A 27,038-nucleotide genomic window follows, 5' to 3' on the forward strand; every position below is an offset into this window, starting at 1 on the left:
AGAGCACAAGAAAATGTTCTTGCTTACAAACAGCACTGATTTCTTTTGGGTCTGAAACACCAAGACAATGGGATGAGCTGCAGGAAGATTTAGTGAGGCTCAGAAAGACAGAAAAGAGTTGTAAAGTTCTAAAGCAGTCATGGTTAATGAAATTGCACTTAGGAAAAGTAATCGAGGTGATTTCAGTTAGTTATAACTCAAAAAAGCAATCAAAGACACTTCATTGTTTTCTGAAACAGCTGTTTAATATGTGTACCCTAAGTCCCCAAAATGTTGGGCCATAATTAAGGAAAAACACTACTTGATAATGAGTTATCACTTCACAGTACATAGATGATCATCTGCAATCCTGGTTGCCTTATCAAGAGATCCATGATGCCTTTTCAGAGAAAAATCACTCCAATGGCAGGTAATAACAGCTATACAATTGCAGTCATGCACCGCTTAACGACGGGGATACATTCCGAGAAATCCACCATTAAGCAAATGCATCACTGCATGAACATTGTAGAGTGCACTTACACAAAGAAGGTGTAGCCAAATATACACCTACACTATGTAATATAACCTATTGCTCTGCAGGGGAGAAAAAAAAAATTTCTCTCTACCCTTCTGGGTTCTTGACTGAGACATACCAGAAACAAAAGACAGATTAACAGGAGGAAAACAAACAAAAGTCTAATAAAATGTATGCTTCCTATATACATGGAACAGACCCAGGAAGACCAAGTAACTTGCCAAAACGGCTGAAGCCACCATCTTAAATCTTCGGCTGAAGACAAATGATGATGTTGGAGGCAGAGGAGTCAGTTATGGAAAGCTACCAGGAAAAGCACAGTAAACAAAGGTAGGTCATTATGCAGATTTAAGTCATTGCCTTCTGCATTGATAAAAGTTTCTAGAGATAAGGTCTTCCCCCTCTTCCTGGTACAGTGAGAGAGACACTTTTACAAATGGAGACTTCCCTTACAAATGTAAATGTCTTTTGGAAAACATAACTTCTACTTGATTTCGGAACTCCCATGTCTGCTATTTCTTAAAATTAGCAAACCCAAAGTAACCCTTATGTCAAATAGACTTATCTTGGGGTGACAAATTCTGTTCCTCCATAGCTCCTAGGCTATCAACCTGTACAACATGTTACTGTACTAAATAGTGTAGACAACTGTAACACAATAGTAAGTATCTGTGTAATGTGTTGTGCTATGAGGTTATGATGGCTACTATATCACTAGGCAATAGGACTTTTTCAGCTCCATCGTAATCTTATGGGATCACCAATGTATAGGTGGTCTGTCATTGACTGAAATGTCATTATGAAGTGCATGACTGTATATAGCTTCTACTGTGTGCCAGGCACTGTTCCTCACAACCACTTGATGAGACAGATACTATTGTAATACCTATTTTACAGATAAGGAAATTGAGGCATAGAGAGATTAGATAACTTGCTGAAGGTCACATAGGAAGTGTTGAAGCTAGAATTCATGTATAGGCAGTCTGGCTCCAAGGTTGGTTTCTGGAATTCCATACTACCTTCTAACACTATACTTCCAAGAATGAAGAGCAACCATAGAATGAACATATGGAGCAACCACCTCAAGTGAATTTGGAAATAAGAATGGCCTCAGAGTCAAAGGATTGATTGAGATTAGCTTCAGCTAAAGGTCTGCCACGTCACCTTAAGGAAACTGAAGTACTTGTAGGACAGTAAACTCCTCGACAACCACATAAAGATATTAGCCTATCTAGGGAGGCAATCTATTAGTCTCAAGTAAGCACTGGTGAGCCATGGAAGTCTGGAAGAGGCAGTGTCCCAGAGGTGGGGGCCAGCTATGCCAGATGAGCGCTATCAGTGGAGGTGCACCCATGGGCTGATTGAAGTGTCGAGTCCTGCTGGGAGGCAGATGAATCAGATCTCCATCCTGAGAATCCTCATAATGTCTATCCCATGTAGTTTGATAACACGAGTATGCCTGGAGCAGGCTACACAAATATCCAGTCTGCTAAAAATTAACAATTGGAACTGTGGTGAGTAGATCTGTGTGTTGGTCAGGGCGAATAAGCTTCCCTTGTATCCGATCAGCATTGGAGCACTGGGTAGAATGAATTTCTGGAGTCTGGTCTTGCAAGTCTGAAGGCCAGATCTGAAACCAGTTTTACCAAGGCTCTTGCCATCTTATGAGTCTCTTGGCAACCAACCCATCCTTTCCCTAGTGGCAACCTGACTTCACTATACATAAGGCTTAGAAAAATTATACAAGACATTCCAAAAATAAACACGGGGCTTTTCAGTCTAGAAAGATAAAGGCAATGCTATTAGACGTCTGAAATCTATAAGAATTTGAAAGATATGGTTAGGATGAACATGTAATTGTTTGCCGATTTCTAGAATAATAAAAGTACAAATCTTTGAAAATTAAAGAAGTTATTCGTGGGTAAATAGGTGCATATTAGTGGATGTAAAATTCAACCAGGGGGATGAAAATGCAATCTCTTTAGTGTTTATTGGATAATTGCTAAATTCAGAGTACTGAGCTGAGCACTTCAGAGAAAGCACGAAATGCAAAGATCCTGTTCTCTGTTTTCAGTTGTTGGCAGTCTAGTAGAACAGTAAGACAAAGCTCCAAAAAGCTGCACTGGAAAACGGTGTGCAGACCAAAATGTGTGCAGAATAAAATAAATAGAGATCATATCTTTTGAAAGTGTCAACGTGGACATCACCAGTCATGATAAAAAGTCTTTCCAGATTGCAGGGCATAGTGCTGTCAGGATCGCTTGCAGCAGAAATGCCCTCACTCTCTGCCTTGACTCCCCACCCACCCTGCATGGAGTCATCTTATTTATTATTTGGAGGAACTCAGTTTAAGAAGCAGTTTCTTGCTAGGTGCTATTTTCTTGACTAAACAATGTTTCATCTACAGAAAAACAATGTCTCCTTCTCACTCCTCAAGCTGCCTCCTCCATCTACAGAAACATTTAAAAACTATCCAAGCAATTCAAAAGAACAGAAAGAGGAGAAAAGTTTCAGTCAGCATTCCAGACACAAAATTCCTTTCCATTTCTGGGTCACTCCAGCTTATCCCAGGTATGTCTGAATGAGTGGTCTCCTTGGGCTAAAAGGTGGCACCAGTGCCATCTCCTTAGTCCAGGGAAGGAACAGAATGTGCTGGTAAATCGAGATTGGGGGTGGGGGAGGGGATCACATCTGATCCCAAAAGCCCAGGCAGCTTAAAAGACTGGAAAAATTTAATAGTAATAAGTGGGCAAGTTGTGAAAGACAAGGTCTTGAAATCTGGTAACTACACACACCTGTCGATGGAAGGTGGCCTAACAAGAATCAGTACACTCATCTGGGAAGGGGTAGTGCTCTCCTAAACGCCTCCCTATTCTTACACAAGGCCAGCCCAGAAAATGGATTGTGAAATAAAACAAAATTAATCCTCTTTTAATATGACTTTTGAAGTCTTTCAAGTTTATTTAGTTAATATTGATTTTAGTCATTGGGAATGAAAATGACAAATCTAAAGGTTTTTGGTTGTACTTGTTTTGTTTTGTTTCCAAAGAGTACAGACAAGTGTAGGGGATAAAAAACTGTTTTACTAAGAGCTGGATAGTTAAGTAAATGCTCTTCAGCATTTCAGCTCTGCCTTCATTTGCTAGGCATCTTTACGCAAATTACTGAATTTCTCTCAAAATTTTCTCATCTGTAGAATGGGGATAATGATCTTATTTAGAATTATAATAAGCATCATATGAAAAAATATAAATCCCTTTAGCTGCTAAAGTTTAGCACACTGTCTGGCACATATCAAGCTGACAATACCAGTTTGCAGTACTTACCATTTTAAACCAGTCATTGACAGTTAAGGGAAACGTAAAGACAGCCCAGAATCATACCTCCCTATGATGTGAATAAATATATTTAGACGTCCTTTGGCTGGCGCTTGGAGGACCAGCCGAGGCTCGGCAAGCCGAGAGTCGTGCAGGAGCGAACCGATCTGTCTGCCAAGATTTATGGCCAACACTTTTAAGCTCGCAGGAGCACACCATGCCCTTCTCTAGCAGGGCTAGAGCGAGCCAGGCCAGTCACCCCGCAGAAGCGCGTTCCTTGGCGCCTACCCAGAACCCGGACACCGCTGCAAGTAAACTTAGCCGGACCCAGGGCTCTGCGGGAGCGCACCGAGCCGCGGCGGGCTCAGCGGGCGCGGGCGGGCGGCGGGCGCGGGGCCAATCCCCGGGGCGCGCCCTGCTCACCTGCCAGGCTCGGTGGCACCGCGGCGGCCGACAGCAGCAGCAACAGCAGCAACTTGGGGGGCAGCGGCGGGGCCGACGTCGCGGGCAGCCCGAGGAGGCGCCCGTCCAGGCTGCGGCGGGACATCACTCAGCGGCGGCGACCTCCGCTCGGCTGGACAAGGCGACTGCAAGCGCAGCTGTTGGAAGAGCAGCTCTTGCGCCGGCAGCGGGGCGCCGCGTCTCAGAGCTTGGGACGTCCTTAACTTTCCTCTTTCATTAGCCCTGCTTGTTTGGGGCTTTTGGTGGCGAGGAAGCCTCACGTGGATCTGTTGGGCCACGGTCTAGGAAAGGCGGGTCCTTCCTGACCCTCTAGCACCCTATGGGCCTGGCTGGCTGGGCAAGTTTCCTAGCTGCACTTCTGGGATCTGCCGAAGTTACGCGCCACCTTCTCGGCACTCTTCTGGGCAGTTCTGCAGCCCAAGGCTTGAACGAATTAGTTCACGCCAACACCGCTAGCCTGTCTCCAGGGCCCGCCACTCCTCTGTAGCAGCCTGGACGAGGCACCCTGAGCAATGCGGAAATGCATGCCCCTGCCTACACGCAGCTCTGATTCTTTGTCATTCTGGAGAGGTCCTCACAGGTCCATATTCCTCAGGTATTAGTGCTCCTCCATCCCCAGGCTGTTTAACCTAAATCCATTTGCTGCAGCTCAAGAATTTTGATTCTTTGCTTTTCTCTTCATTGGCTGGAGCCACCACTGGAGAGCGATTCAGACAGGGCTGAAACTAGATATATCCCTGAGCCCCTGTGAGGTCCCCATTTCTGTGCAGGGTCAGTTGAAAATGACATTGTGAAGTAGGCAAAACTATGCCTTGGGTGACATTGTGAAGTTGGCAGAGGGGTGCCCTAGGCGACATTGTGAAGTAGGCAAAAGGCATTTTATTCATTCAATAAGCATTTATTAAGCCCATCTTGTGAGCCAGGTACCAGTGAGTTTATAAACACAAGAGCATACCCTACCATAGGCAAGAAGGGACAAAGCCATAATAAATACACAGGTACTTAGCAGTTGCTGTTAGTGCTGTTACAGAGCTGTGCTGAAGGTACAATGAGGGAACCCAGGACTGGACAAGCCGGCACATGGCTGGGGTCCTAAACACCCACTCTTCTCTCTCAGTCCTTCTTCCAAACGGAAGACTTAAGGGGAGATGTGAAGGGAGGACAGAGTTACCTTTCCTAGAGAGGGAAATACATTTGTAATTGTTAGAAAAGATACAGAACAATTGCATCAAATCTCTGCAAATCGTTAAACACAAGCCCTGAGTCATAATTTTGTTTGGTAACAGCACCTATCACAGTATCTGTATGATAGTATTATCTAATAAATCAAGGAATTAGGACACTGTAAAAATTGCATTTTTTTAAGTTAGAAAATAAAAGTGAAGAAAAATTATGAACATTTTAGTTGTGCCGTGTTGGGAAGAGAACTACATTAGGACATCCAAGGAAGTTGCTCTACCCCAAATATTTTAGGCATGCTACCCCCTTCCACCTGTACATAAGAATGCCTAATGTGAGCTACACGACACTCATTCATCTATTATTTAATCATCATGTGTTTATTGACTTCTATGTTTCAGGCATAGAGCAGTAAAAAAGATGGACAAAACCCCTGCCCTCACAGAGCTTGCATTCTGGTTTAGAAGTTTCAGTGAGCAGGGGAGGAGTTATGCTTCTACCAAGAGACACATTAACAGTTTCACTGAATTGGAATTTGAAATTGCTGCCTGGTCTTTATTGGATTCCTCTGGCGGGGGTAGGGGGGTGGGAAGTAGGCAGGAATAGGATTATGGTATTGGTTAGAGTGACTGAGCCTGACTATTGAATGCAATCAACACTGCTCCAAGCAGTAGAAAGAGCTTAGGGGAGTCCTTTGTCACCATGTCCTTAAATGGTTAACAAAAGTGCTGTCACCTCACCTAGGCAGAACCGACAGGGATTCAGGCTCTACATTCCAATGGGCAAAGGACCCCAACAAGCTGAAATGCTGGTCCAAAGCAAGGGGAACATTACAAGAAAATGGAGAAGTCATAAATATCTATAGCTGGATGACCAATTGTATAAACAGAGACAGTGGACTCCATCCTTCTTTCCTTGCTGTAACATATATAGAGTGGATTCAAAATTTTACAGTTACAAAATGAAATGTATATAATGTAAATTTGTTTCTTTTCCAAAAGGTATAATTAACTTAGCATTCAAACACTTATCCACTTGTGGTAGAAAGTTTAGAGTGCCAAATTTAAGGTTACTCAGTCTCATCTGGGCTAAATTCTTAGCATTCTTTGCCTTCTCCTTCTCCTTCCCCTCTTTCCTTGAGGTTGATGTTAGTTTCAGGGGGCTTAAGCATTGACCAGGTATTGGGAAAAAAAATATCTACTCCCTGACGTCCTCTTGGCTTGGTCGCCTCCACTAGTATGTAGTTTATCTCTTCTGGTCCTCATTGTGGTGGGCAGAACATCTGTGGCTGTTGACATCTGCGGCTCTTGGCTTCAGGTCTAGATTCCTGCACATTTCTGTGTCATAGGATAACATTAGTGTTAACAAAAACTCCAAAAGAAATTAAAAGAGTTTTATTCATATAGGACTTCGAATCAGAGAACGTAGCCCTGGGTATGAATCGAAGACACACTCTGAGGTTGGGGCGGAGGGGAAGAACACAGCTTTTAAAAGGAGAAGGGTTGCTAAGGAAATAAGCTTATAAACTTACACCATTAATTTTCTGATTTGTGGGAGCAACTGACCTTTCGACGATAAGAATGATAGATAAAATATGTTTAAGCATTTATCAATGTCCTAGTTTTGGTTTTGGTTCACAGAACAAAGGTTTTTGGTGGAGCAGTTCCAGTACAGGCAGTATTGCTTCTCTATTGCATGGGGTACGATTTATCAAACAGTACAATCAAAACAGGGGAGCTGCTTGCCCTGCAGGTAGTTATGGAGGCCAAAAGGAGAAAATTATGTCTTGTAAGCAGTTCAGAGCTCAAGCTGCGAAATCCAAATGTTGGGCCACAAGTTATGATATTAAAGTTCTTATAAGTCCTCACTAGCTATTATGACAAATAAACTCCAAAAGTTCAGTGGATTAATGCAATAGAAGTTTATTTCTGGCTCATATATCAGTTCAGTGTTGGAGTTCTTAAGTGATAGATGGTTTTCCTGCATGTAGTAAATTTGGAACCCAGCCTCCTTTCATCCTGTGGTTTCAACATTCCGTAAGGCAGAGATTCCCAAACTTTCTTGGTTCATAGTGCCCTTAGAATCTCAATAATATATTCTTGGGGCTGCAGGACAAAGGAAATAGCTAACGGTTCTTTTTATTAAGAAGTTAGGGCCAAGCAATTTAATAGTAGCACTTTGCTCAGTGTCCTGGACACTACTATGGTTTCCTCAGAAATTTATAATACAGTAGTACTCTTTTATTTGCAGTTTCATTTTTCATGGTTTCAGTTACCTTAGTCAATTGCAGTCCCAAAATATTAAATAGAAAATTCCAGAAATAAACAATCCATAATTTTAAATTGTGTGCTATTCCGAATACTGTGATGAAATTTCACACTTTCCTGCCTTGTCCAACCTGGGATGTGAATCAGCCCTTCGTCCAAAGTTTACGTGCCAGTATAGCCTCCCTGCCCATTAGTCGTTAAGTAGCCATCTTGTTTATCAGATCTACTGTCACAGTATCACAGTGCTTATATTCAAGTAATCCTTATTTTACTTAATAATGGCCCCAAAGCACAAGAGTAGTGCTGCTGGCAATTTGACTTTGCCAAAGAAAAGCTGTAAAGTGCTTCTTTTAAGTGAAAAGATGGAAGCTAATAAGGAAATTTAATGAGGAAAGAAAAAAAATCCTACACTGAGGTTGCTAAGATCTATGGTAAGACTGATCCTTCTATCCATAAAATTGTGTAGAAGGGAAAAAAATTTTGTGCTAGTTTTGCTGTTGCACCTTGGACTCAAAAGTTATAGTCACAATGCATGATAAGTGCTTAGTTAAGATGGAAAGACATTAAATTTGTGGATGGAAGACTTGAACAGAAAATGTGTTCTTGCTGATGGCAATGTGTCATGCCAGAAAGCATTGAAGCTATACAGCAAGGGATCCTCTGAAACAAGTGAGCACATTCACATAACTTTTATTACAGTATATTGTTATAATTGTTCTATTTTATTATTATTATTACTCTCTTAGATGTATAGGAAAAAATATAATACATATAGAGTTTGGTACTATCTGTAGTTTTAACTATCCACTGGGGCCTTAGGAAGTATCTCCTGCAGGTGAGGAAAGACTACAGTATCCCAAAGACCACTTTTAGTTCATTATGGTGTTTTTTGTTGATATAACTGTTTCCTGTCAATATTTAATATATCCTAGGTACCCCTTGTGAATTTACTGTGGTTGTGAAACTGTACACAAGAACCATGATTTTGGAGTCTTTTCTTCCAGTCACAAGGGGAAGAGTATGGGGAAAGCACTCCTGCTTTTTAATCACTTCTGTTCACATTTCATTGGCAATCACTATACATATCGTCATACCTATGCTAAAGAAGCTGGGAGATGTAGGCTCCAGCTGGGATGTCACCTCTCAGTATGGAAACAAGAACACATTTTTGATAGGTGGCCAGTTGTTTTTTATACTCTTGGCAACCTCTCATTCCAGATTTGGATTCTATCGAGTCCTTTGATTCATTCTCAGTCCTCTCTGAGCCCTGAGGTATGAGAGTAGTGACTCAAAGATACTCTGAACTAGTGTGCATCAATCAGTTAACCTACCCTTGGATTCATCTCCCCAAACATCTCCCTCAGTTATTGCTACTCTACACTCAAGTGTGTGTGGGAGACACAGAATTCTTTCTCAAGGCTTGCAAATTCATGGCTACATTCTGGAAAGTTTAAACATAATCTCCTCTGCTGTGGTAATTCTAGACCTACCTTGAGTTTTATTACAAAATATTTCCACACTCCACCCCACCCATCAAGTAGGCAACTCATCTCCTAGAGGAAGGGTGGTGTTGGTCCTTGCATCAACCCACTATGTATTTCCTTGTCAACACTGCAAACTTTTTACTTGTTTAGATAGGAACTCATTCAACCTTATTATACATCCTTATTCTAATTTATTGTTCTTGAGTATGCTTTATGTCCTTTTATTTCAATCTGTGTCTCTCAGTTTTCCAAGCCAAGCTTTGAATATCTTGAAAATATTTTCTCTCTCAGATGGATAAGATCTTACATTTTAATGGCTTTGAAGACTATGGTCTCTGTCTACTCAAGACCTCCAAAAGCCACAAATTTTACTCTTTGATTTTTTCAATATTTTTGTTTTCTCCTCTCTTGAGCAATAAGCCTTAGACTTTTGGAATAAATCTAGTGGTGGAACATTTACTAGGTTAAACAGTAAAGTTTAGCCTAGTAAATGTTCTCAGAAGAAAAATGTGTCAGGTAGTATTTTAGACTAGTATCCAAATACTCTTCTGTATATTTACTTCTGTAATTAATTTTCCTTTTATTTTCTATTCTTTTCCTCCATTATTGCATATAGGTTATTTTGATAATTAAGCCTACCATTAGCTTCTTAGATATCAGAATATTGAGTTTGAATTGCTGCAGGACCAAAGAAAAGATGGATGTTCTTCAGAAAACCTGGGCTTGTGCTTGATGCCTATGGAGGTTGTTTTGAACACAGTTCTGTAGTCTTCCTATCTTCTCTTTTTCTCACTTGCCTGCCTTTTATATAAGCTGCCATCCGTAGTGGAAACTATAGTAGTTTCCAGAGTGCTGGTGTCTTGTAAATTGAGTACACAAAAGAAGGGCTGCCATTGACCAGTGATTAGAAGGCTATTAGCATGTCTTGGCTTCAGGACCATGGTATAAGGGTGAGATGTGAGTTAGGAATGGGTTGACTACAGTAGGAGAAGTGGAAGTTAGTAAGAGAGGTTTCTATACAAGTTGAATACTGATTTAGTGGTTTAATTTAATCTTTTTCTAAACGAGACAAACTTTTTCACCCTGCTGATAAATATTTTTATCCTGTCTTTACCTCCAAATTTTATTTACTTAATATCTTAGTATCTTCTTTTCATTCTACAGAAAGAAGTACAAATGCCAAATAAAAACAATTACAAAACACGATTCTTTCTTAGTGGTGTTTAACTTTGACTATGGATGTAAAATATTCCTGTATTAAACATCCTCACTCTTCTTTCAGGTTATAAGAAAGGATTTAAGCCTGAATGGTACATAACAATGAATAAATGTAAAATGTTTAATAAATATCTGATGAATCTGGCTGCTACTGATATTTTTAAATGAAGATAACAAGAAGACAAATTTTAGGCAGTTGATTCTTAGTAAATGGCTAGAAATTAACATTTTGATATAAACTAGGGCCAAAACTCCAAAAACATGACTAGGAAAAGATCCTATTTCACTTTAGTTGAGTAAACTGAATGAGCAACTCCTGGATACAAGGAACTGAGTATAAACTGTGCCTATCAATCTTTCAGACAGCTGTAGTCTGAGAAAGGAGTTCTGAGGGAGTGGTGCCAAGAAAAATTTGAATACTCTCTGTGTTGAGAAACACACACTATATCCTAGCTCTTTCAATTTAAAGATCGGTGATCGGAAATAAGAACCAGTACGACACGACGTCTTTGACAAATATTGCAGAATGAGGGGAAGAGGACATCATCTTGAAATCTCAGATTTCTAAAAACAACTAATTTCAGGAACCAAAAAAGAATAATTGAAAATGTTTTAGCATCTTCTATGGGATATGAGAAAACATAGCTTCTATTTACTAAGAGAAGAAAATTTATAAAGAAAAACAGGTTGAAAAGAAAATGCATGAGATGATAAGGGAAATGGATAGAATAAAAAAGGATTGATAGAAAACTGAAAATGTAATAGTAGAATTGACATTTCCATTGGAAGCTAATTGTAAAGAGCGGAAATCAACACTTAATAATTGAGCCAGTAATTTGAAGGACAAATTGATGAGGCCCTTCAGAAAATATAGGGAGAAGATAAATGAGAAGGGAGGTAAAGGTGAGAGACACAAAAGACTTTAGAATTCAACCTAAGAATGATATGTGTTCCTAAAGGTGAAATTGAACTAATTAGAATTGAAACATTGAGAACACAGTCAAGAAAACTTTCTTGAGCTAAATAGACAAATCTGAGTGTTTCTCCTGAAGTGATATGATGAGAGGTACACATAAACTATGTGGTAGTTTTGGCAAAAATGTTTAACCTGAATCAAATGATGAGGATAAAATCTGGTAGGGCCTGCCTCATGGGCACATGGCATATGCAGTCAAATACTCACCCTTAGAAGGGATCCATGCTTGGTTTAATGTTCTGTTTTCACTGTCTTGAAATTCTTACTAATCTGAGAACAAAGGGTCCTGCATTTTCATTTTTCACCGGGCCTCACAAATTACGTAGCCATTCCTGAATCTGGTAAATCCAGATTGTGGGACATTCTACAAAAAAACTGGCCTAAATCATTTTTTTAAATGTAGTTATTTAATAGATATATACCCCCCAAAACCCTACCCCCCGAAAAGACATGAAGGAAGTACTCTAGATTAAAGGTAATTAAATAGACATGACAATCCAAAACAACATGTGATCTTTAATTGGATCCTAAATGGGGCTTGTGTGCGTGTGTGGAGATATCCGCAGAAGATATTTGGGGGGAGAACATTTGGAGAAATTTAAATAAATAAGGACTATATATTAGAAGGTATTGTATATTTTTGGAATTTGTTGGGTATGAAAATAATATTGTGGATGTGCCGAAGGATGTTCTAGTCTTTAAGGAACATACATACTGTGGTGAAGTGTCATGGTGTCTGCAACTTACTTTCAAATGGTTTGGTAAAAAATAAATGTAGATATGGACAGAGATGTGGATGTAAAAGGGGGTTCTATGTAAAGTAACCTCACAGGGTGGTCTGTGAGGTTAAATTACTAACTAGGCATGTCATGGTGGATAGTTACGCCCCAGGCTAAATTCTTCAGTAAAATATATATCTTTTCCTTAAGTAAACCCTGTCCATTGTTTCTGTGCATCTATGTTAACACACCTTCGAAATGCCCCTTTTCAGGCCCTCAAGAGAGCACATTATCTCACTACCATGTAATCTCATCCCATTATTGCTTCTTCCCTGCTTTATGTTGTCTTCCCTATGTTGCCTCATTAATTTCAAATATATGAAAGAAGCTGTAAAACTGTTATTCTCTGGAGCATTTGAGGTCTTGCTCCCCAGCAGATGTCATCAGTTTGACTCAGATCAACTCTTATAAAAATTATCTCCAGCTTTGGCTATTTCTTACTTTGACAAGTAAAATAAATGTGTCAAACACTACCCCGCTAAGAATCTTTTCAGCAAACTTTTTTTTTTTTTTTTAAATTTAAAGGGTAGTTTTTAATGACTATTTTTTCCATTGATTTCCTAGCTGACTTTTTACACCTCCTGAGTCTCCTTTTCTCTGCTGCTACCAACACCTAAACTCTGGGAACTTCTTCCCTCTCCTCTCTCAGCAGCTAGCACATTCTTTTAGGCACAAATTCTCTCAAGCTTAGATCCATCAGTTCACTGGCTCTGGAGGTTAAACCTTCACCTTTCAGGCTTATCAAAGCCTTCTCTCAACAATGGTGGGTCTCTCTGTAGGAGAAATTACAGTCCAGTTATTAAGAAAATAGTAGGTACTGAATTAGTACAAACGAGAAACAACAATAACGAAAACCAAACCAAACAAACAAAAAACACTGTTGAGCATTCTAGTAGGGGCGATATGGAAAATGATACTTACGAAGTATTAAAATCGAACTGATTTTACCAGTCAGCCACAGACTTTTTTGAGGGAAAAGGTTGTGACCATGGCATTTTTATAGTGAGTCATTTTTAGTTCATGAGTTAAGGTAACACATTTTCAAGGACTTTGAAAATGAAACTTTTATGAATTATTTTTGAAAGAATCATTTTGATGTACCTCAACTAATTGAGTGACAGACAAGTCAAAGTTAGAGCCTGAAGAATAGAAAGTCATAATGTAAAACTTTAGAGGGTAATCTTTTACTCTGTTTAGTAAATTCAGGATCTCAAATTCAAGAATCAAGGTGATTCTCCATTCTCAGGTATGGATTTTGCAGTCTAGGGTACAGCTTGCCCCTTGGTGCTTTCATTAGCAGGACTGTATTTTCTTTCTGTTTCCTCTTCTTGCTTGGTGACACAAGGTGCAGTTCTCAAGCTGCATTCCTCACAGCACAGGGCAGATTGATTTCTTGTTGTGGCTGATGCCCATTTAAAGCACTTGTAGGTGCTTTTCTGTTCAACATTTGCAATGAAGTAATTTGTTTGAAATGCTGTGTTAACAATAATTCATAATAGAAGCAAAGTTGAATAAAAACCATAACAGCCATTGTTACTGCCAAATAAATTGAGGAATGATTTTTTATATCCTGAAAACTCCTCTTGAATAACAAGTCATGTTTTTAAAAGTTGGCTATAAAAAACAAATGACTCAGGGACAATATGTTAATAGTCATGAAGGCAGTCTTCTTATTGTTCATCTTCTAAGGAATGCTCTTATTAACTAGGCTGAAGTAGTGTGGAATCTTTGGCTGAGCTAAACTAGGATTCATGTTTAGATGTGTCTGATGAATGCATGAGTCCACATCCATCTATCTGAATTGGTTTGCACTGAGAAAAAAACTGGAGAACTGGTTTGTGCATGGCACCAGGAGGAAGCGGAGTGGGTAGGGAGAAGGAAGAAGAGATAGAGAGAAAAGCATGGTGTCTCTTCCATAACTTGCCTACCTTGTCACCTTGCTTTGAGCTTTTGCAGGTGAAAGGGGCTTCAGGCAGAGGCAGAAGCAGATTTCAAAGACTTCATGAAACTTGGGGCCATTAGAGCATTGTTCTGATGCCAGATGACAGTACAAATTATGGAGTGAGGAAGAGAAGCATACCTTCCATGTCAGCATGGCTTGCACTACATAAAATCTGTAGGGAGGGCCAAGTTGCACTGACACAGTTAAGATAAAACAAGTATGTACGGTAAAACTCCACCATAATGCTATGAGCAGAGTCAGAAATTAAATAATTTAATATAAGGGACACACTTTTGCAAGGTTAATAAAATAAAAATGGTGACTCAGTGGAGGATGGGAATCAATTGCCAATGGTATCATAAGCAAATTTATTTTACTGAATGTATATTTATATATACATTGTTATATATCCAAATGGATACCATTTTTAAGTGGAAATAGGAGAGGGAAAGCAAAGAATTACATGAGCATATTATGATGGATATTTCTGTACTGTGGGATTTGAAGTGATATTTGAAGTCCCCACATGACAGTATTTTCCAAATTTTTTATGACAAGAATGTAATATTTTCCTCATCTAAAAATTTTATTTTTATTTTAAAATATTCATAGAATATTTCATTTTACATAAACAAAATAAAAATATTTGAAGGTGTCCTCACTGAATAAATAAATCCTCTTAACAATAAACTGTAACTAGAACCAGGCATTTTAAATTGGCTACTGTACACTTTGAAATGTGAAGTATATTTCAGATCAAGCTTTTTCACTTTAGATGGACACCTTAACAGTTCCATTTCTGTCATTTCTGTAGTTGTTGTTGCACTTTTTTTTTTTTTTCCAAAGTCTCCATTGCCAAAAACAACAACTTGGTGTATAAATCATCCAGGAAGTGTTTTCAAAATACTCAAGGTTGCTTAATGCTCTACTATCAATCTGATCTTCTCTGGGCCAGGATTTCAACAACCTTCCCAAAAGATGCAAATTCTCCCTAGCCTGAGTTATTGAAAGCCACCAGTCTATACAAGAAAGTTCAAATTTCATAGCTTAGTCTTTACAGTATGAATGCCTTTCTATCTCATTTTCTCTCTCCTGGGTGAACTCTCTGCTGGTCTACCTCTTGGTCTGAAATTGCTTGTCTTTTCTTTCCATTTTCAATAAGGTTGTTCTCCTAGCTTATTCCTTTCCTCTCTTCCTTTAAAAAAAAAATTATTTTTATTTTTTTCAATTATAGTTGACATACAATATTATCTTACTTACAGTTGTACAACACAATGATTAGACATTTATTTAACTTATGAAGTGATCACCCCGATAAATCCAGTGCCCATCTGACACCATACATAGTTATTATGATACTACTGCCTATATTCCCCATGCTACATCCCCACAACTATTTTGTAACTACCAATTTGTATCACTTAATCCCCTCCCTCCTGCATCTATTACCCTCCTCCTCCCAAATCTGGCAACTATCAAAATGCTCTCTGTATCTGTGAGCTTGTTTCTATTTTGTTTGTTTATTTATCTCGTTCTCTAGATTCTCCATGTAAATGAAATCATATGGCATTTGTCTTTCTCTGTCTGACTTACTCCACTCAACAAAATACCCTCTAGGTACATCCATGTTGTTGCAGAGGGCAAGATTCCATTCTTTTTTATGGCTGAGTAATATTCCATTACATATATGTACCACCTCTTCTTTATCCATTTATCCATTGATAGACACCTAAGTTGCCTCCATATCTCGGTTATTGAAAATAATGCTGCATCTTCTCTTCCTTTTTCAAACCACTCTGTCATTGAAGGCTCAGCTCTAGTCAAGAAGCACTTTGGAGGACTTAGTAAAAAAAATAATAATAATAAGTCACTATGCTAGATACTATAAGATCTCTAATTAGAAAGTTTGTAATATCTGTCCTGGTGGAAGATTTCACTATCTGGTATTAAAATTTAGGTAAGTACACGAATTACTACAATGCAAGATAGAATAATATTAAGTGCCACACAAGTATAAGTTCTATGAGGCCCAAAGAGGAATGAACTGTATGTAAAGCTGCTTTGATACATTTCGACATTTCCTTCTCTGAATTATTGCTTCACTTACTATTTATACCACTAATTTTCATGTGTGTTTTGTGTGTATTCTCCTTAAACACCTTGAAATCAAGGACAATCTTAAATTTTGTTTTTCCCCAAGTAGCCCTAAACAGTAGGGGACCTGAGTTATGTGAAATTGAATTTCAGTGTCAGTGGATCATCCTACAGCATGGATGATGGAAATGCAAATAGCCCCACCAGGAGAATGACTTTAAACGCCCATGCTCCAAAACAGAGACTTTACCAAGCCTTTCCAAATAAACAATAAGCTAAGTAAAGCAATAAGCTTGATCTTTAATCTCTAGGACTTTTCCTCTCAATCACTTAGAGAAATTCTGATACTCAAGAAAATGACAATTCACCTTTTGATCCATTATGCTCTCCAGGCTATACCTCTTGTTGACACTAGGATTTGATGGCCTAGGGGATAACTTATTTTTACTTCTTTCCTTGCTTTAATCTGGTGAACTAATAGTGGTTAAAGTATTTGGTTTCTGGAACAAAATTGTGTGGTTTTAAATCTTCGTTTTGCCACTAACCAGGCAAGTAACCTTATATCTCTGTGCCTTTGTTTTCCTCATGGGAATAACAATGCTAGTACCTACTGTTATAGATGTGTTATAAATACCACATATTAATAGAGTTAAAGTGGTTTGACAATATCCGCGTGATAGAATATTTGACAAGTGCTCTCTTGATCTAGATTTGAAGTCAGGGCTAAAAACTCTCCTCCATTTCCCAAACCCCAAAAGCAGGCGGTTTGCTCAGACTGCGCCCCTACTACTTTCCTTTTCAAGCTCTAACACCCCTTGGTTACAGTATCTAATACCCAACTGCCAGAGGCCCCCAGAGACCTAACACTCAGGGAGGGCCTCTCCAACCTCCGGGCCTACAGAATTATTCAAAATATCCAACCCTCAGGAAGTCACAAAACCTAGCTAACCCCACCTCGCTTGCCATAAAACTGCTCTTACAGCTCCAGCTTTCTGACGCTGTCCCAGGGGCAAACTGCTGTGTGGCCTTGCCTCACAGCCTGCTAGTTTGGAGCTGTAACAAAAAGTTCCGCCTTTCAGCCAAGAGTCACTGCACTGTGTCCAGCCATCGAAAGAACCTATAATCATACCTAATATCATATAATTATGAAATAACCTGGCATGCGTTAAGCACTCAGTTAATGTTACCTTTCTTAAAAAGGCTTTCTATTCCAAATTTCTGTAAAATTTTGTGCATGCAAATGTTCCAAGGTTATTTCTTTTAAGAATTCAAACTAACCTTTAGATAGGCACTAATCTCATTAGAAAATTATCTTTTCAGCTTTAATTGTCTGACTTAATAGTATTCCTGCTCTAGTCACTTCTTTGGGTCTCATTCTCTTGTGAAGTCTCGGATATATATGTAAAAATTCAATAAAATGGGTATGCTTTTTTCCTGTTAATCAGTCTTTGTCAGTTGAATTTTCAGGCCCAGCCAGAAACCCTAAGAGAGCTGAGGAAATCTTTTTCCTTCCCTACAATACCACAGGGGAAAAAGCAGTTTATATATCTAAAATGTAGTTTATTATATCTAAAATACAGTTTAAGAATAATTTTTAAAAATTTTATTATGGAAAATGTTATACTTAAACTAAATTGGAATAAAACCACATGCCACCGTCACCAACTTCAATAATCTGACCAACATTCATCTAGACCTCTTATCCTCATCTCTCTAAATGATAGACTATTTTCTAAAAACCTAATAACAATACCATTATAATAGGTAACAATTTGACAGTAATTACTTAATATCATTAACTACTCAGTTTTCAGATTTTCCCAATTATCTCAGATTTTTTTAAATTTGATTTCTTTGGATTAGGATCCAGAGTCCACTCTGCAACTTTTACATTTCATTACTATGTCTTAAGTCTTTTTTAATCTATTACTTCCTCTTCCTCTTCTTTTCGTCACAAAATTTATTTGTTGAAGTAACCAGATTGCTGTCCTGTAGAGTTTCCATGCTCTGACTTTTGCCGAATGTATCTGTTGTAGCAGTGTTTTTTTAACAGCATTGCTGAGATATAATTAACATATAATAAACTGCACATATTTAAAGTGTGCAATTTAAAGTGTACATATATTCTGACATATGTGTATATACATGAAACCATCATCACAGTCAAGATAATCTATTACCTTAAAAGTTTCCCAATTACCCTTAGTAATCTTCCTTCATTTATTTATTTATTTTTTCTTTACCAACCCTTTTGGAGTGGTTATGACATTCATTTGTAATATATTTAAGTTCATTTATTATTGTTGTTATTCCAGTTTGAGTCTGTCCTCTCTTCCCATCCTGGTTGATTTAAATTATATATTTTCTGAATAGATGAAACATTAATATGGTTCTAAAATTTAGAACACAGAGAAGTGTCACACCTCCCCTCCCATCCCTCCTACCTTGCTCCAATTCCCACATTCTTTACACTTCATTCTTATACACCCCCTGTATTAACCAATCATACTAAATGCTCTTTTTAATTTTTTTCTTTCTTTTTTTAAATTAAATTATTAGGGTTGGTTAACTTATTGGTTAATAAAATTATACAGGTTTCAAACTCTTTCATACTTTCCTTTTTTAACTTAAAACTATATCCACAGCAGTTTATAGAGATGATTATTTCTTACAGCATCTTCTGGATTACCAGTTTATTGTACAGTTTCCAGTGTATGAGCATTTAGATTGTTTCTAATATTTTGCAATTACAAACAATACTGCAATGTCCATAGGTATTTTCATATTGTTGGAGGTTGTATCTTTAGCGTAAAATTTCTAGAAGAGGGATTGCTGAGTCAAAAATTAAATACCTATATGCTTTTGATATACTAATTTGTTTGCCAAATTTTCCCCCAAAAGGGTACACCAGTTTGTATTTTCACCACCAAGTAAGAGGATGCTTGTTTTTCTGAAGCCTTGGCCAACAGAATGTATGCCAGTCTGTTAGGTGAAAATTGACATCTCAGTATTGCTTTAACTTATATATATCTATGAGTGAGTTTGAACATCTATTCTTATATTTAATAGCCATTATTATATCTTGTTTGTTAATTATATGTTCATGTCTTTTTTTCTACCAGATTTTGGTCATTTGTTCTCGTATTTTAAGAGTTTGTTATATATTAGGGATATTAGGTCTTTATCTATAATGTACATTGCAAAATTTTTTCACGGTTTGGAGGGATCTTTTGGCTTTGTTTATGGTGATTTTTGGCCATGCAAAATTTTGTAATTTTGCATAGTCATATTTATAAATCTTTAGTTTTATTCCTCTAGATTTTGATCATTTGCTAATTGTCGTCATTTTAAAGCTTTTCCCTGTGTTAATGTGAAATAATTTATCCATGTTTTATTCTAATGTTTATATGACTTCCTTTTTTACTTTTAGATTCTTAATGCATTTGAAGTTTATTCTTAAATTTGTCATGGATATAATTTTATTTTTTTCCAAATGGTTAAGAAGTTTCACAGCATTATTTATTACAAAAGTCCATCTTTGTCCAAAATGATTTGAGATGCCATCTTTATCATACAATAATTTTCATATGTACCAGGTCTATTCTATTCCATTGGTCTATCTATCTATGTTCCATTACCACACTGTTTTAATTATAGAGGCTTTATAATATATTTTAATGTTTGCTTGGGTTAATCCCCTTTGTTCTTGTTTATTTTAATGTCTTGCTAATTATTCTTGCATGTTTGTTTTTCCATATGAACTTTAATAAAAACTTATCTGATTTCATAAAACTTTTGTTGCTATTTGTTGAGATTGTGTTAATTTTTTAAGTTAGTTTAGGAAGAACCAATATCCTTATGATGTTGAGTCATCTTACCCAAGACTGTGGTTTCCAAGAATACTTTATTATTGCAACGACTTTTGCTATTGTAATATTAATTCCCTAAACACTTTTGTACATTTAACATGTATTAGGAATTGTGCTAGGCACTGGAGATGTGATGGTAAGTAAGACAGTTTAAGATTTTACATAACATAGATAAATGAAAGCACATATTTTCCCATTAAAGTTAAACTGTTGAGCTAGCTAAATCTTAAGATCTGCAATGTTTAATCTGGTAAAAAGTTGCTATGGTTCTATTTTATGTTGACACTTTTCTAAACTAACCTCTTTGCATTGTAACGATTTGAACTGACATCATTGAGTTGCTGGAGCTTCAACAGGACCACCTTGCATCACAGTGTACTGACTGAAGCCACTCCTAAACAGCATCGCAATTACCATTTAACCCTGTTGACAAAATACCTAGATGGATCTAACTCTCTGTTTTGTCTGTGCCTCCACTCCATTAGCTGAGCTCTGGTGGGGAAAACCAATCAGCAGAAAAGTTTGGTGCCATTAAGCATTCATAAGTCTCATCCTCGGATGGATCTTCAACTCCGCCTAGCCACGCTATTATGTTTCTTTAGTCAGTTTGCTTTCTCCCTTCAACAAAGACTGTCTCAACTCGCTTCATATTTCCCTTATCGTTTCCTTTGTTCTGAGCATATGGCCCCACCTCCTACTACAGAGAGAAAGTAGAAGTCATAATGTGGGAATTCTTTCATCTTGCCTCTAGCAATCTTACACAAGTAAGTACCTGCATTTCCACCCATGAGCTCTTTGTTCCAGCCTGTTTCAATAAAGGAGGAATTCTTCCTCTTATCATCTAAGATCAATCTGTCTACCTGTGTCTAATACTTCTATCTTCTTTCCCTTTCTTAGTTCTAATTCAGCCTCGTACTATCAAGTGTTTATTCTCTGTCCTCTATCTTTGACTTCTCTTTCTATACTCTTTCTTTTTGCAAAACATATAAACCTGCTGAAATCTATCATTAAAAACAAAAACAAAATCTTTCATCTTATTTTTACTTCTAGTAATGGTCATTTTTCTCTTCTCTCCTTCATAGTCTAATTTCTTAAATCATAGGATTTTACGAGGCTAAATAAAAAGAACTTTCACAAATGTAGACGTGCATTGTCACTGAGAAGAGGGAGAGCTTGAAGAAAATACACAGACAGCTGCAGACCACGCCAGTGTACCTGGGCTTTGGGGCTACCTTTGATCTGAGGGCCTGGGTGCCATATGTGACACATACGATATATTTGTCTGTGGCTTGGTGAACTAGGCAGTAAAAGCAATATAGCATAAGTATGGGTTTGGAATCAGTTTCTTTATTTGAAAGTTTGAAATAATAAGTTACTTTGAAGCATTGTTTTTGAAGATTAAATGAGCTAATGTGTATATAGTTGTCATTGTAAAAGCCCAATAACTGTTACTATTATTATTGTCATAATTGTAATTATGTTGTCAGATGGGCAGGTTTGTGCAATCAAATATGAAAGCATACATATTTAATATGTAAATAAATCTAAAGTAATGCAGCTATCTTTGACCTATAAGTTTGACTAGTGCTTTAGACATCCATTATTATTTGTTCATTCATAAAGAAACATGTGTAAAAGGAATTGTGCTAGGCATTAGAGATTACAAAGAAAAATCTCTGCTCTCAATGATCTCAGTAGGAGGGCAGTCAAAGCATAAGCATGAAATTATAATACAATGCGATAAGTGCAGTAATAAACACAGGGTATTTAGGAGTTCAAAGAAGGAAGCACATTCCTTGGGGTGAGGTACATCAGAGAAGTCTTCTGGTTGAAGTGAAACTGGAGCTGATTCTTAAAGGGAGTAGGTGTTAGCAGAAGAAAGAGAAAAGAGAAATGGTTTTAAAGTTGCTCTATCTACAAAGTTTAATCCAAAGGCTTTAGAATTCCATGCTTTATTTAATATAAGAAAATTATACTACTAAAATTCATTGGCCTTCTTGAATGATACGTAAGGAACAAGATATTACATAATACAATGATGAGGCAAAACTTTTTTTTCACTGGGAGTGGAGCACAGCAGGAATTGCTGTAGAGTGACACAATGTATTTTAAGGAACCTGGTGGCTAGGAGCCCAGATAAGGCTACTACCAATGATTAAATTGTTTTGGCTATGTCTCTGTGGTCCTCAGCTTTGATGATACAGGGAGTTGATTGTCAGCTAATAATGTTGCAGGAAGCGACACACACACACACACACACACACACACACACACACACACGACAGAGGAATTCCGATGCTCAGACAACTTTGTTAGAGGAAGGAGAATTTATTAGGCTGGCAGAGAGCGCGTGGGGTTAACAACTCCATGCACGTGCTCGCTCTAGTTGGATTTATTACAGCTTACATACTTTTGCAGTGTCTATGCAAGGGGCACATGATTCCTTTGTCTGAGGTTTCACATGTGCCTCCTTACTCAGGATGGGAGGAGGAGCTTCGGGTGGGGGGCTGCAATGGGGGAGGAATTTCCAGACTACTGGTCTTATCTATTTACAGGTCATTTTGCCTTGTAGAACCCGTGACCTTGGCGCTATCAACACTGTTATAGAATTCTCGGAGAGACGGGACACTGAGGCTATAAGCAGAAAGTAGCACTTTATTGATGCCGGCACCGACTCAGCAGATTCCTATCCAAAGGCTAAGCTCTAATTGTAATATAACGAGCAGTTTTACACAGTCTTGTTATTCCTACACAGCTACAGAGATAAGAACATTAGTTGGATAACAAGCTATGAATCAACAGGTGTGAGCTAGAGAGTCCTTGAGGTGGGGGAGGTAGCTATGGGAAAACATGTTAGCTGGAGACCCCTGGGCAGCATGCGAAGAGAGAGCAGTTTTAACTCGCTGAGTCGGTTATTTCTGCAGGCCCTTTCCTTTGCATTTTTTCAGATGCCTCCTCTCCTCTCTCAATAAGAGATGACCAATGTCTTAGGTTCAATTTATTAAAAATAGGAGATGAATGTATAAGTTACAATGCATTCGCTTATAAGAAAAAATATAAAATTTGTGCAAACAGAAATACTAGTGTTATAATTGGTATATTTGTTCCACATAGGCATGCTAAATAGCTGTCTTGAGATCCCGAAATCAGAGCAAATAGAGTTCGCTGGAGTGGGCAGCTGTCTGGTTTGGACAAGTGTCTGAGCCATATGGGCTCAATTTACTGTTCTGATTCTTCAAAACCTTAATTTATGCAATTTTATAGATTAAAAATTCTCATTGGAATTGTGGTTATTTGAAAGATGTGGTCTGGAAATAGGCAGGTCTTAGGCTGATAAGCATCTAATGAGAATGTATTTGGAATAGGCACAAATAGTATGCTCTGAGGCTGCATCATAAACTGAGGTCATGTTAAGATATCAGGGGAGAAGAATTGGCATTAGAAGATATACCTGCCATATAATTAGTGCAATATAGGCTGTGAAAGGGGGAGCAATCTCTGAACCTTTGAGAACTAGACAAATTATATTAACATAAATTCATAGTAGTATGCATATTATCCATATAGGTAAAATAATTACATGTATATGCATAGAAAAAGGTATGGAAGCTTATATAAAATGTTATGAGTGGTTTTCTTAATAAAGAAACATTTATGGAGATTAAGCCTGCACGGATAGCAGCAGAGCTGGCAGCGACCCTCCCTGCACTGGCCTCCAGCGGGCACTCCCCAGGAGGGAGAAGCTGCCCCAAAGCAGGGAACCACAGGTTACTCTAAATGTGACCTTTAAAAATGAAACTCAAAGCTCTCTGGTTTCCGATCCAGAAAATACAACTTGGGTTGATGTCAAAGCTATGGTAATGTTTTGTTTGATCTAAACACTATTCAAATAAAACGTTGGAATGAGGAAAATGAAGAGATATTCATCAACAGTCAAGGAGAGTAGGAAGAAGCACTTAAGAGGGCAGTTAAGCAGGGAAACCAACTGTAAATGCAAGTCCAGGAAGGCTACCGTGTTGTTGATGAAGCCCCTCCCTCAGCTGTGCAGAGAAACAACCAGTTGCAAGGGCAGGGACAAAGCCACTTGCACATTATTCTTCACTGGTGAGAGTCTTGGGATCAGACACGGAGACCCCAGAGGAGCCTGCAGCACAGCAGTTTCCACTTGCTCCATGAGACACAGACCAGCCTCAAGACAAGCCCCCAGACTTGTTCACAAGCTCCCTGGATACCTTCAGAGAGCAAGTGGTTAAAGATAACTGTTGAGAAGCTTGAACAGAACTTACATGAGAAACTTGTCCTCCAGAACCCATCCTTGGGTTCCTGTCCCTCAGAAGTCTCCGTGAACTATTTCAGAGGAAACACTGTTTTTGCCAGAAAACCAGTTCAGCTGACATATTGCTTGCAGCAGCTGTCAAGAGAGGATCTTTAATGTACGCCACCAGTGCAGCCTGTGTCCATCCTACAGTATCTGTGAAGACTGAGAATCGGGGCCATACACCCACGATACCAACCACGTACTGCTGAAGTTGTGGAGACCTGTTGTGGGTTCCTCTGAACCGTTCCCTCACTCAAGATTCTGGACTCCTTGTCTTCCTGCTGCTCTGGAACAAGCCAGCCTCCAGAAACAGGTTGATGAGAACTTTCTTAAAGCAGAAAAGCAAAGGTTGCAAGCTGAGAAGAAACAGCGTAAAGCAAAGGTAAAGGAACTTAAAAAGCAGCTTAAATTGTACAGGAAGATTCATCTGTGGAATTCGATCCATGGACTCCCGAACCCTAGGTCCCCTTTAGGCCAACCTCAGAGCCTGCTGTCTCACACCCTGCTGCTCCTTTGCAGCCCTGTGCCCCAGTTATGCCAATTGTCAGTGCTGCATTTGTGGATGAGAATTTGCCTGATGGGACTCACCTTCAGCCAGGAACCAACTTTATCAAACACCAGAAGATAAAAAATACAGGCAATGTAAAGTGGAGTACAGACACAAAGCTCAAGTTCATGTGGGTACACCTGACTTTGGCTTCTTCAGAAAAGAAGGTGTTTTTGTTCCCTGTCTGAAGGCTGGTCGTCAGGAAATTGTGTCTGTGGAGTTCATTGCCCATCTTTCTCACAGAGGCCAGCAGTTTGGGCCTCAGATCTGGTGAGGTATCATAATGAACCCTTTCCCCTCCACAGAGAGCTCTGATGACATTGAAAAGGGCATGATTAGCTCAAGCAAAACTGGTGATCTCACCTGCCAGCAAGAGTAAGTTTTCTTCTGGCTAACGAAGACAGAAGGGACAGAAACTCACATCCAGCAGAAGACAGAAAATGTTGCCAGCTAGAAGGAGCTCTACATCCCATCTGCGGCCCTTTTCATTGCCCAGGATCTGCTGTTGGATAGAAACATTGTCCAAGAGTTGAAGAGAGTGCTCCACAACCTACTCCCCTCCCAGCCCCATGGAGCCCAGTGTCAGTAAAGAGGAGGGCTGAGAATACTGCTTTGGTGGAGGAGGCACGAGATGACCTGAGTGGGACCCCGTTCATGTGTGAGAATGTAATCCGATCCCTTACCCCTGATTACAACTTCCTTCGCAGAGGGAAGTCCCTGCACATGAAATTTGCCTCTCCTGAAAAGGGACCCCTTGGAGACATGAGGGAAGAAATTGTCCATAAAAAATAAACACCAGTAATAAGTTCTGTCTGTATCACAAATAACAGTTCTAACAGCTACCGGCATCAGAATCACCTATGCTCCTTATTTAAAAAGCAGAATCTTGATCTCTACTGCCTCAGAATATCTACAGTGGGGCTTGAGAAGCTCATTAAAGTTGAAAAACCACCGACGAGTATATTTGTGGAGCTTGTGACGAAAGCCTTTACCCCAACCACATTGTATCTTGATTATGAGGCTCCAGAGTGGTTTCCTTTGCTATAAAGAAGAACTTTGCTATTTGTGGATTCAATTATCATAGTTTAAATTGCCAGAGAAAACTCCTAACCATCCGTGACATGTAGCCCTTAGAGGTTTTGCTGAGACACAAAGTATAGATCAAGTGGAGTGAGGTCAACCAATGGCCCAACAGTTCTTGCTTCTCAGCATGACTTTGTGATTCTTTGTGGGTAGGCATTTTATAGGAGGAATTATCTGCTAAAATTGAATTTATGATTTTAAGGATTTACAAAGGTCTCAGAGCAGGCAAGGGGCTCCTCTGATATGATACTGAATCTTTCCTTGTCCCATTCTCCAGAAATTTCTACAGTTCATAATTCTAATCGTCATACCATTGATTTTTTTAAAAACTTAAATCTGGATTCTTTTTGCTCTCTGCAATATATGGCTTGGGTGACAATTCCCTCTTTTTAAACATCCTCCTTTCTTGGTATTTATGATACTGCTTCTTGTTTTCTTTCACTTATTTTCATTGATCTTTCTGTTTTCTGTCTCCTACGAGCAGATGACCTCAAGTTTCTGTCCTCTCTCTTTTATTTTCCTCAAAGATTTTTTTTTGCTGTTTTAATGACCTCAATTATTACTATGCATATATTATTTCTAAATCTACAGTAAGAGTTTAGATATCATTGCCAATCTAGTATGAGAATGGAACACTTCCATTTATGTTTCACCATCCCCTAATTCACTTATTCAATCATTCAAAAAATAAATATTTTACAAATATTTTTGGCTTACTATTATGTGCTTGAGCTACACATGGGTGAATAGGCTAGGGAACCACCCTCTAAAAGCCCACATGGTTGTGTTCAACATCGTCTCCCTGGAGGTAGCTCCTTCTCATAACTTCTCTTTCCTACCGGCAACATGACCTTCTCCCACTTCTGTAGGCACAAACCTTGGAGTTCTATTTGGTTTTTCCCATTTCCTTGCATCTAAATTCTAATCAGTCACCAAATTCTGTTGATTCTTTATTTGGATTCTCAAATTCTCAATGTTATCATACT

At 38.6% G+C, this 27,038-nt stretch overlaps 1 protein-coding gene and 1 pseudogene across 1 annotated transcript in view; one reads left to right on the top strand and one right to left on the bottom strand.

Moving 5' to 3' along the window:
- PLBD1 (phospholipase B domain containing 1) overlaps nt 1-4,865 on the bottom strand; it is a 51,149-nt gene extending 46,284 nt beyond the window's left edge. The window contains exon 1 of the mRNA XM_039876415.1: nt 4,258-4,865. Within this exon, the coding sequence (XP_039732349.1) occupies nt 4,258-4,381 (124 nt within the window). The 5' untranslated portion in view covers nt 4,382-4,865. The remainder of the gene's footprint in view (nt 1-4,257) is intronic.
- On the top strand, nt 4,616-25,761 carry LOC120613764 (next to BRCA1 gene 1 protein-like; annotated as a pseudogene).
- The last annotated feature ends 1,277 nt before the right edge of the window (nt 25,762-27,038 follow it).

This window comes from Pteropus medius, unplaced genomic scaffold (genome assembly GCF_902729225.1).
Source record: "Pteropus medius unplaced genomic scaffold, Ma_sr-lr_union100, whole genome shotgun sequence".
NCBI classification, from domain to species: Eukaryota; Metazoa; Chordata; class Mammalia; order Chiroptera; family Pteropodidae; genus Pteropus; species Pteropus medius.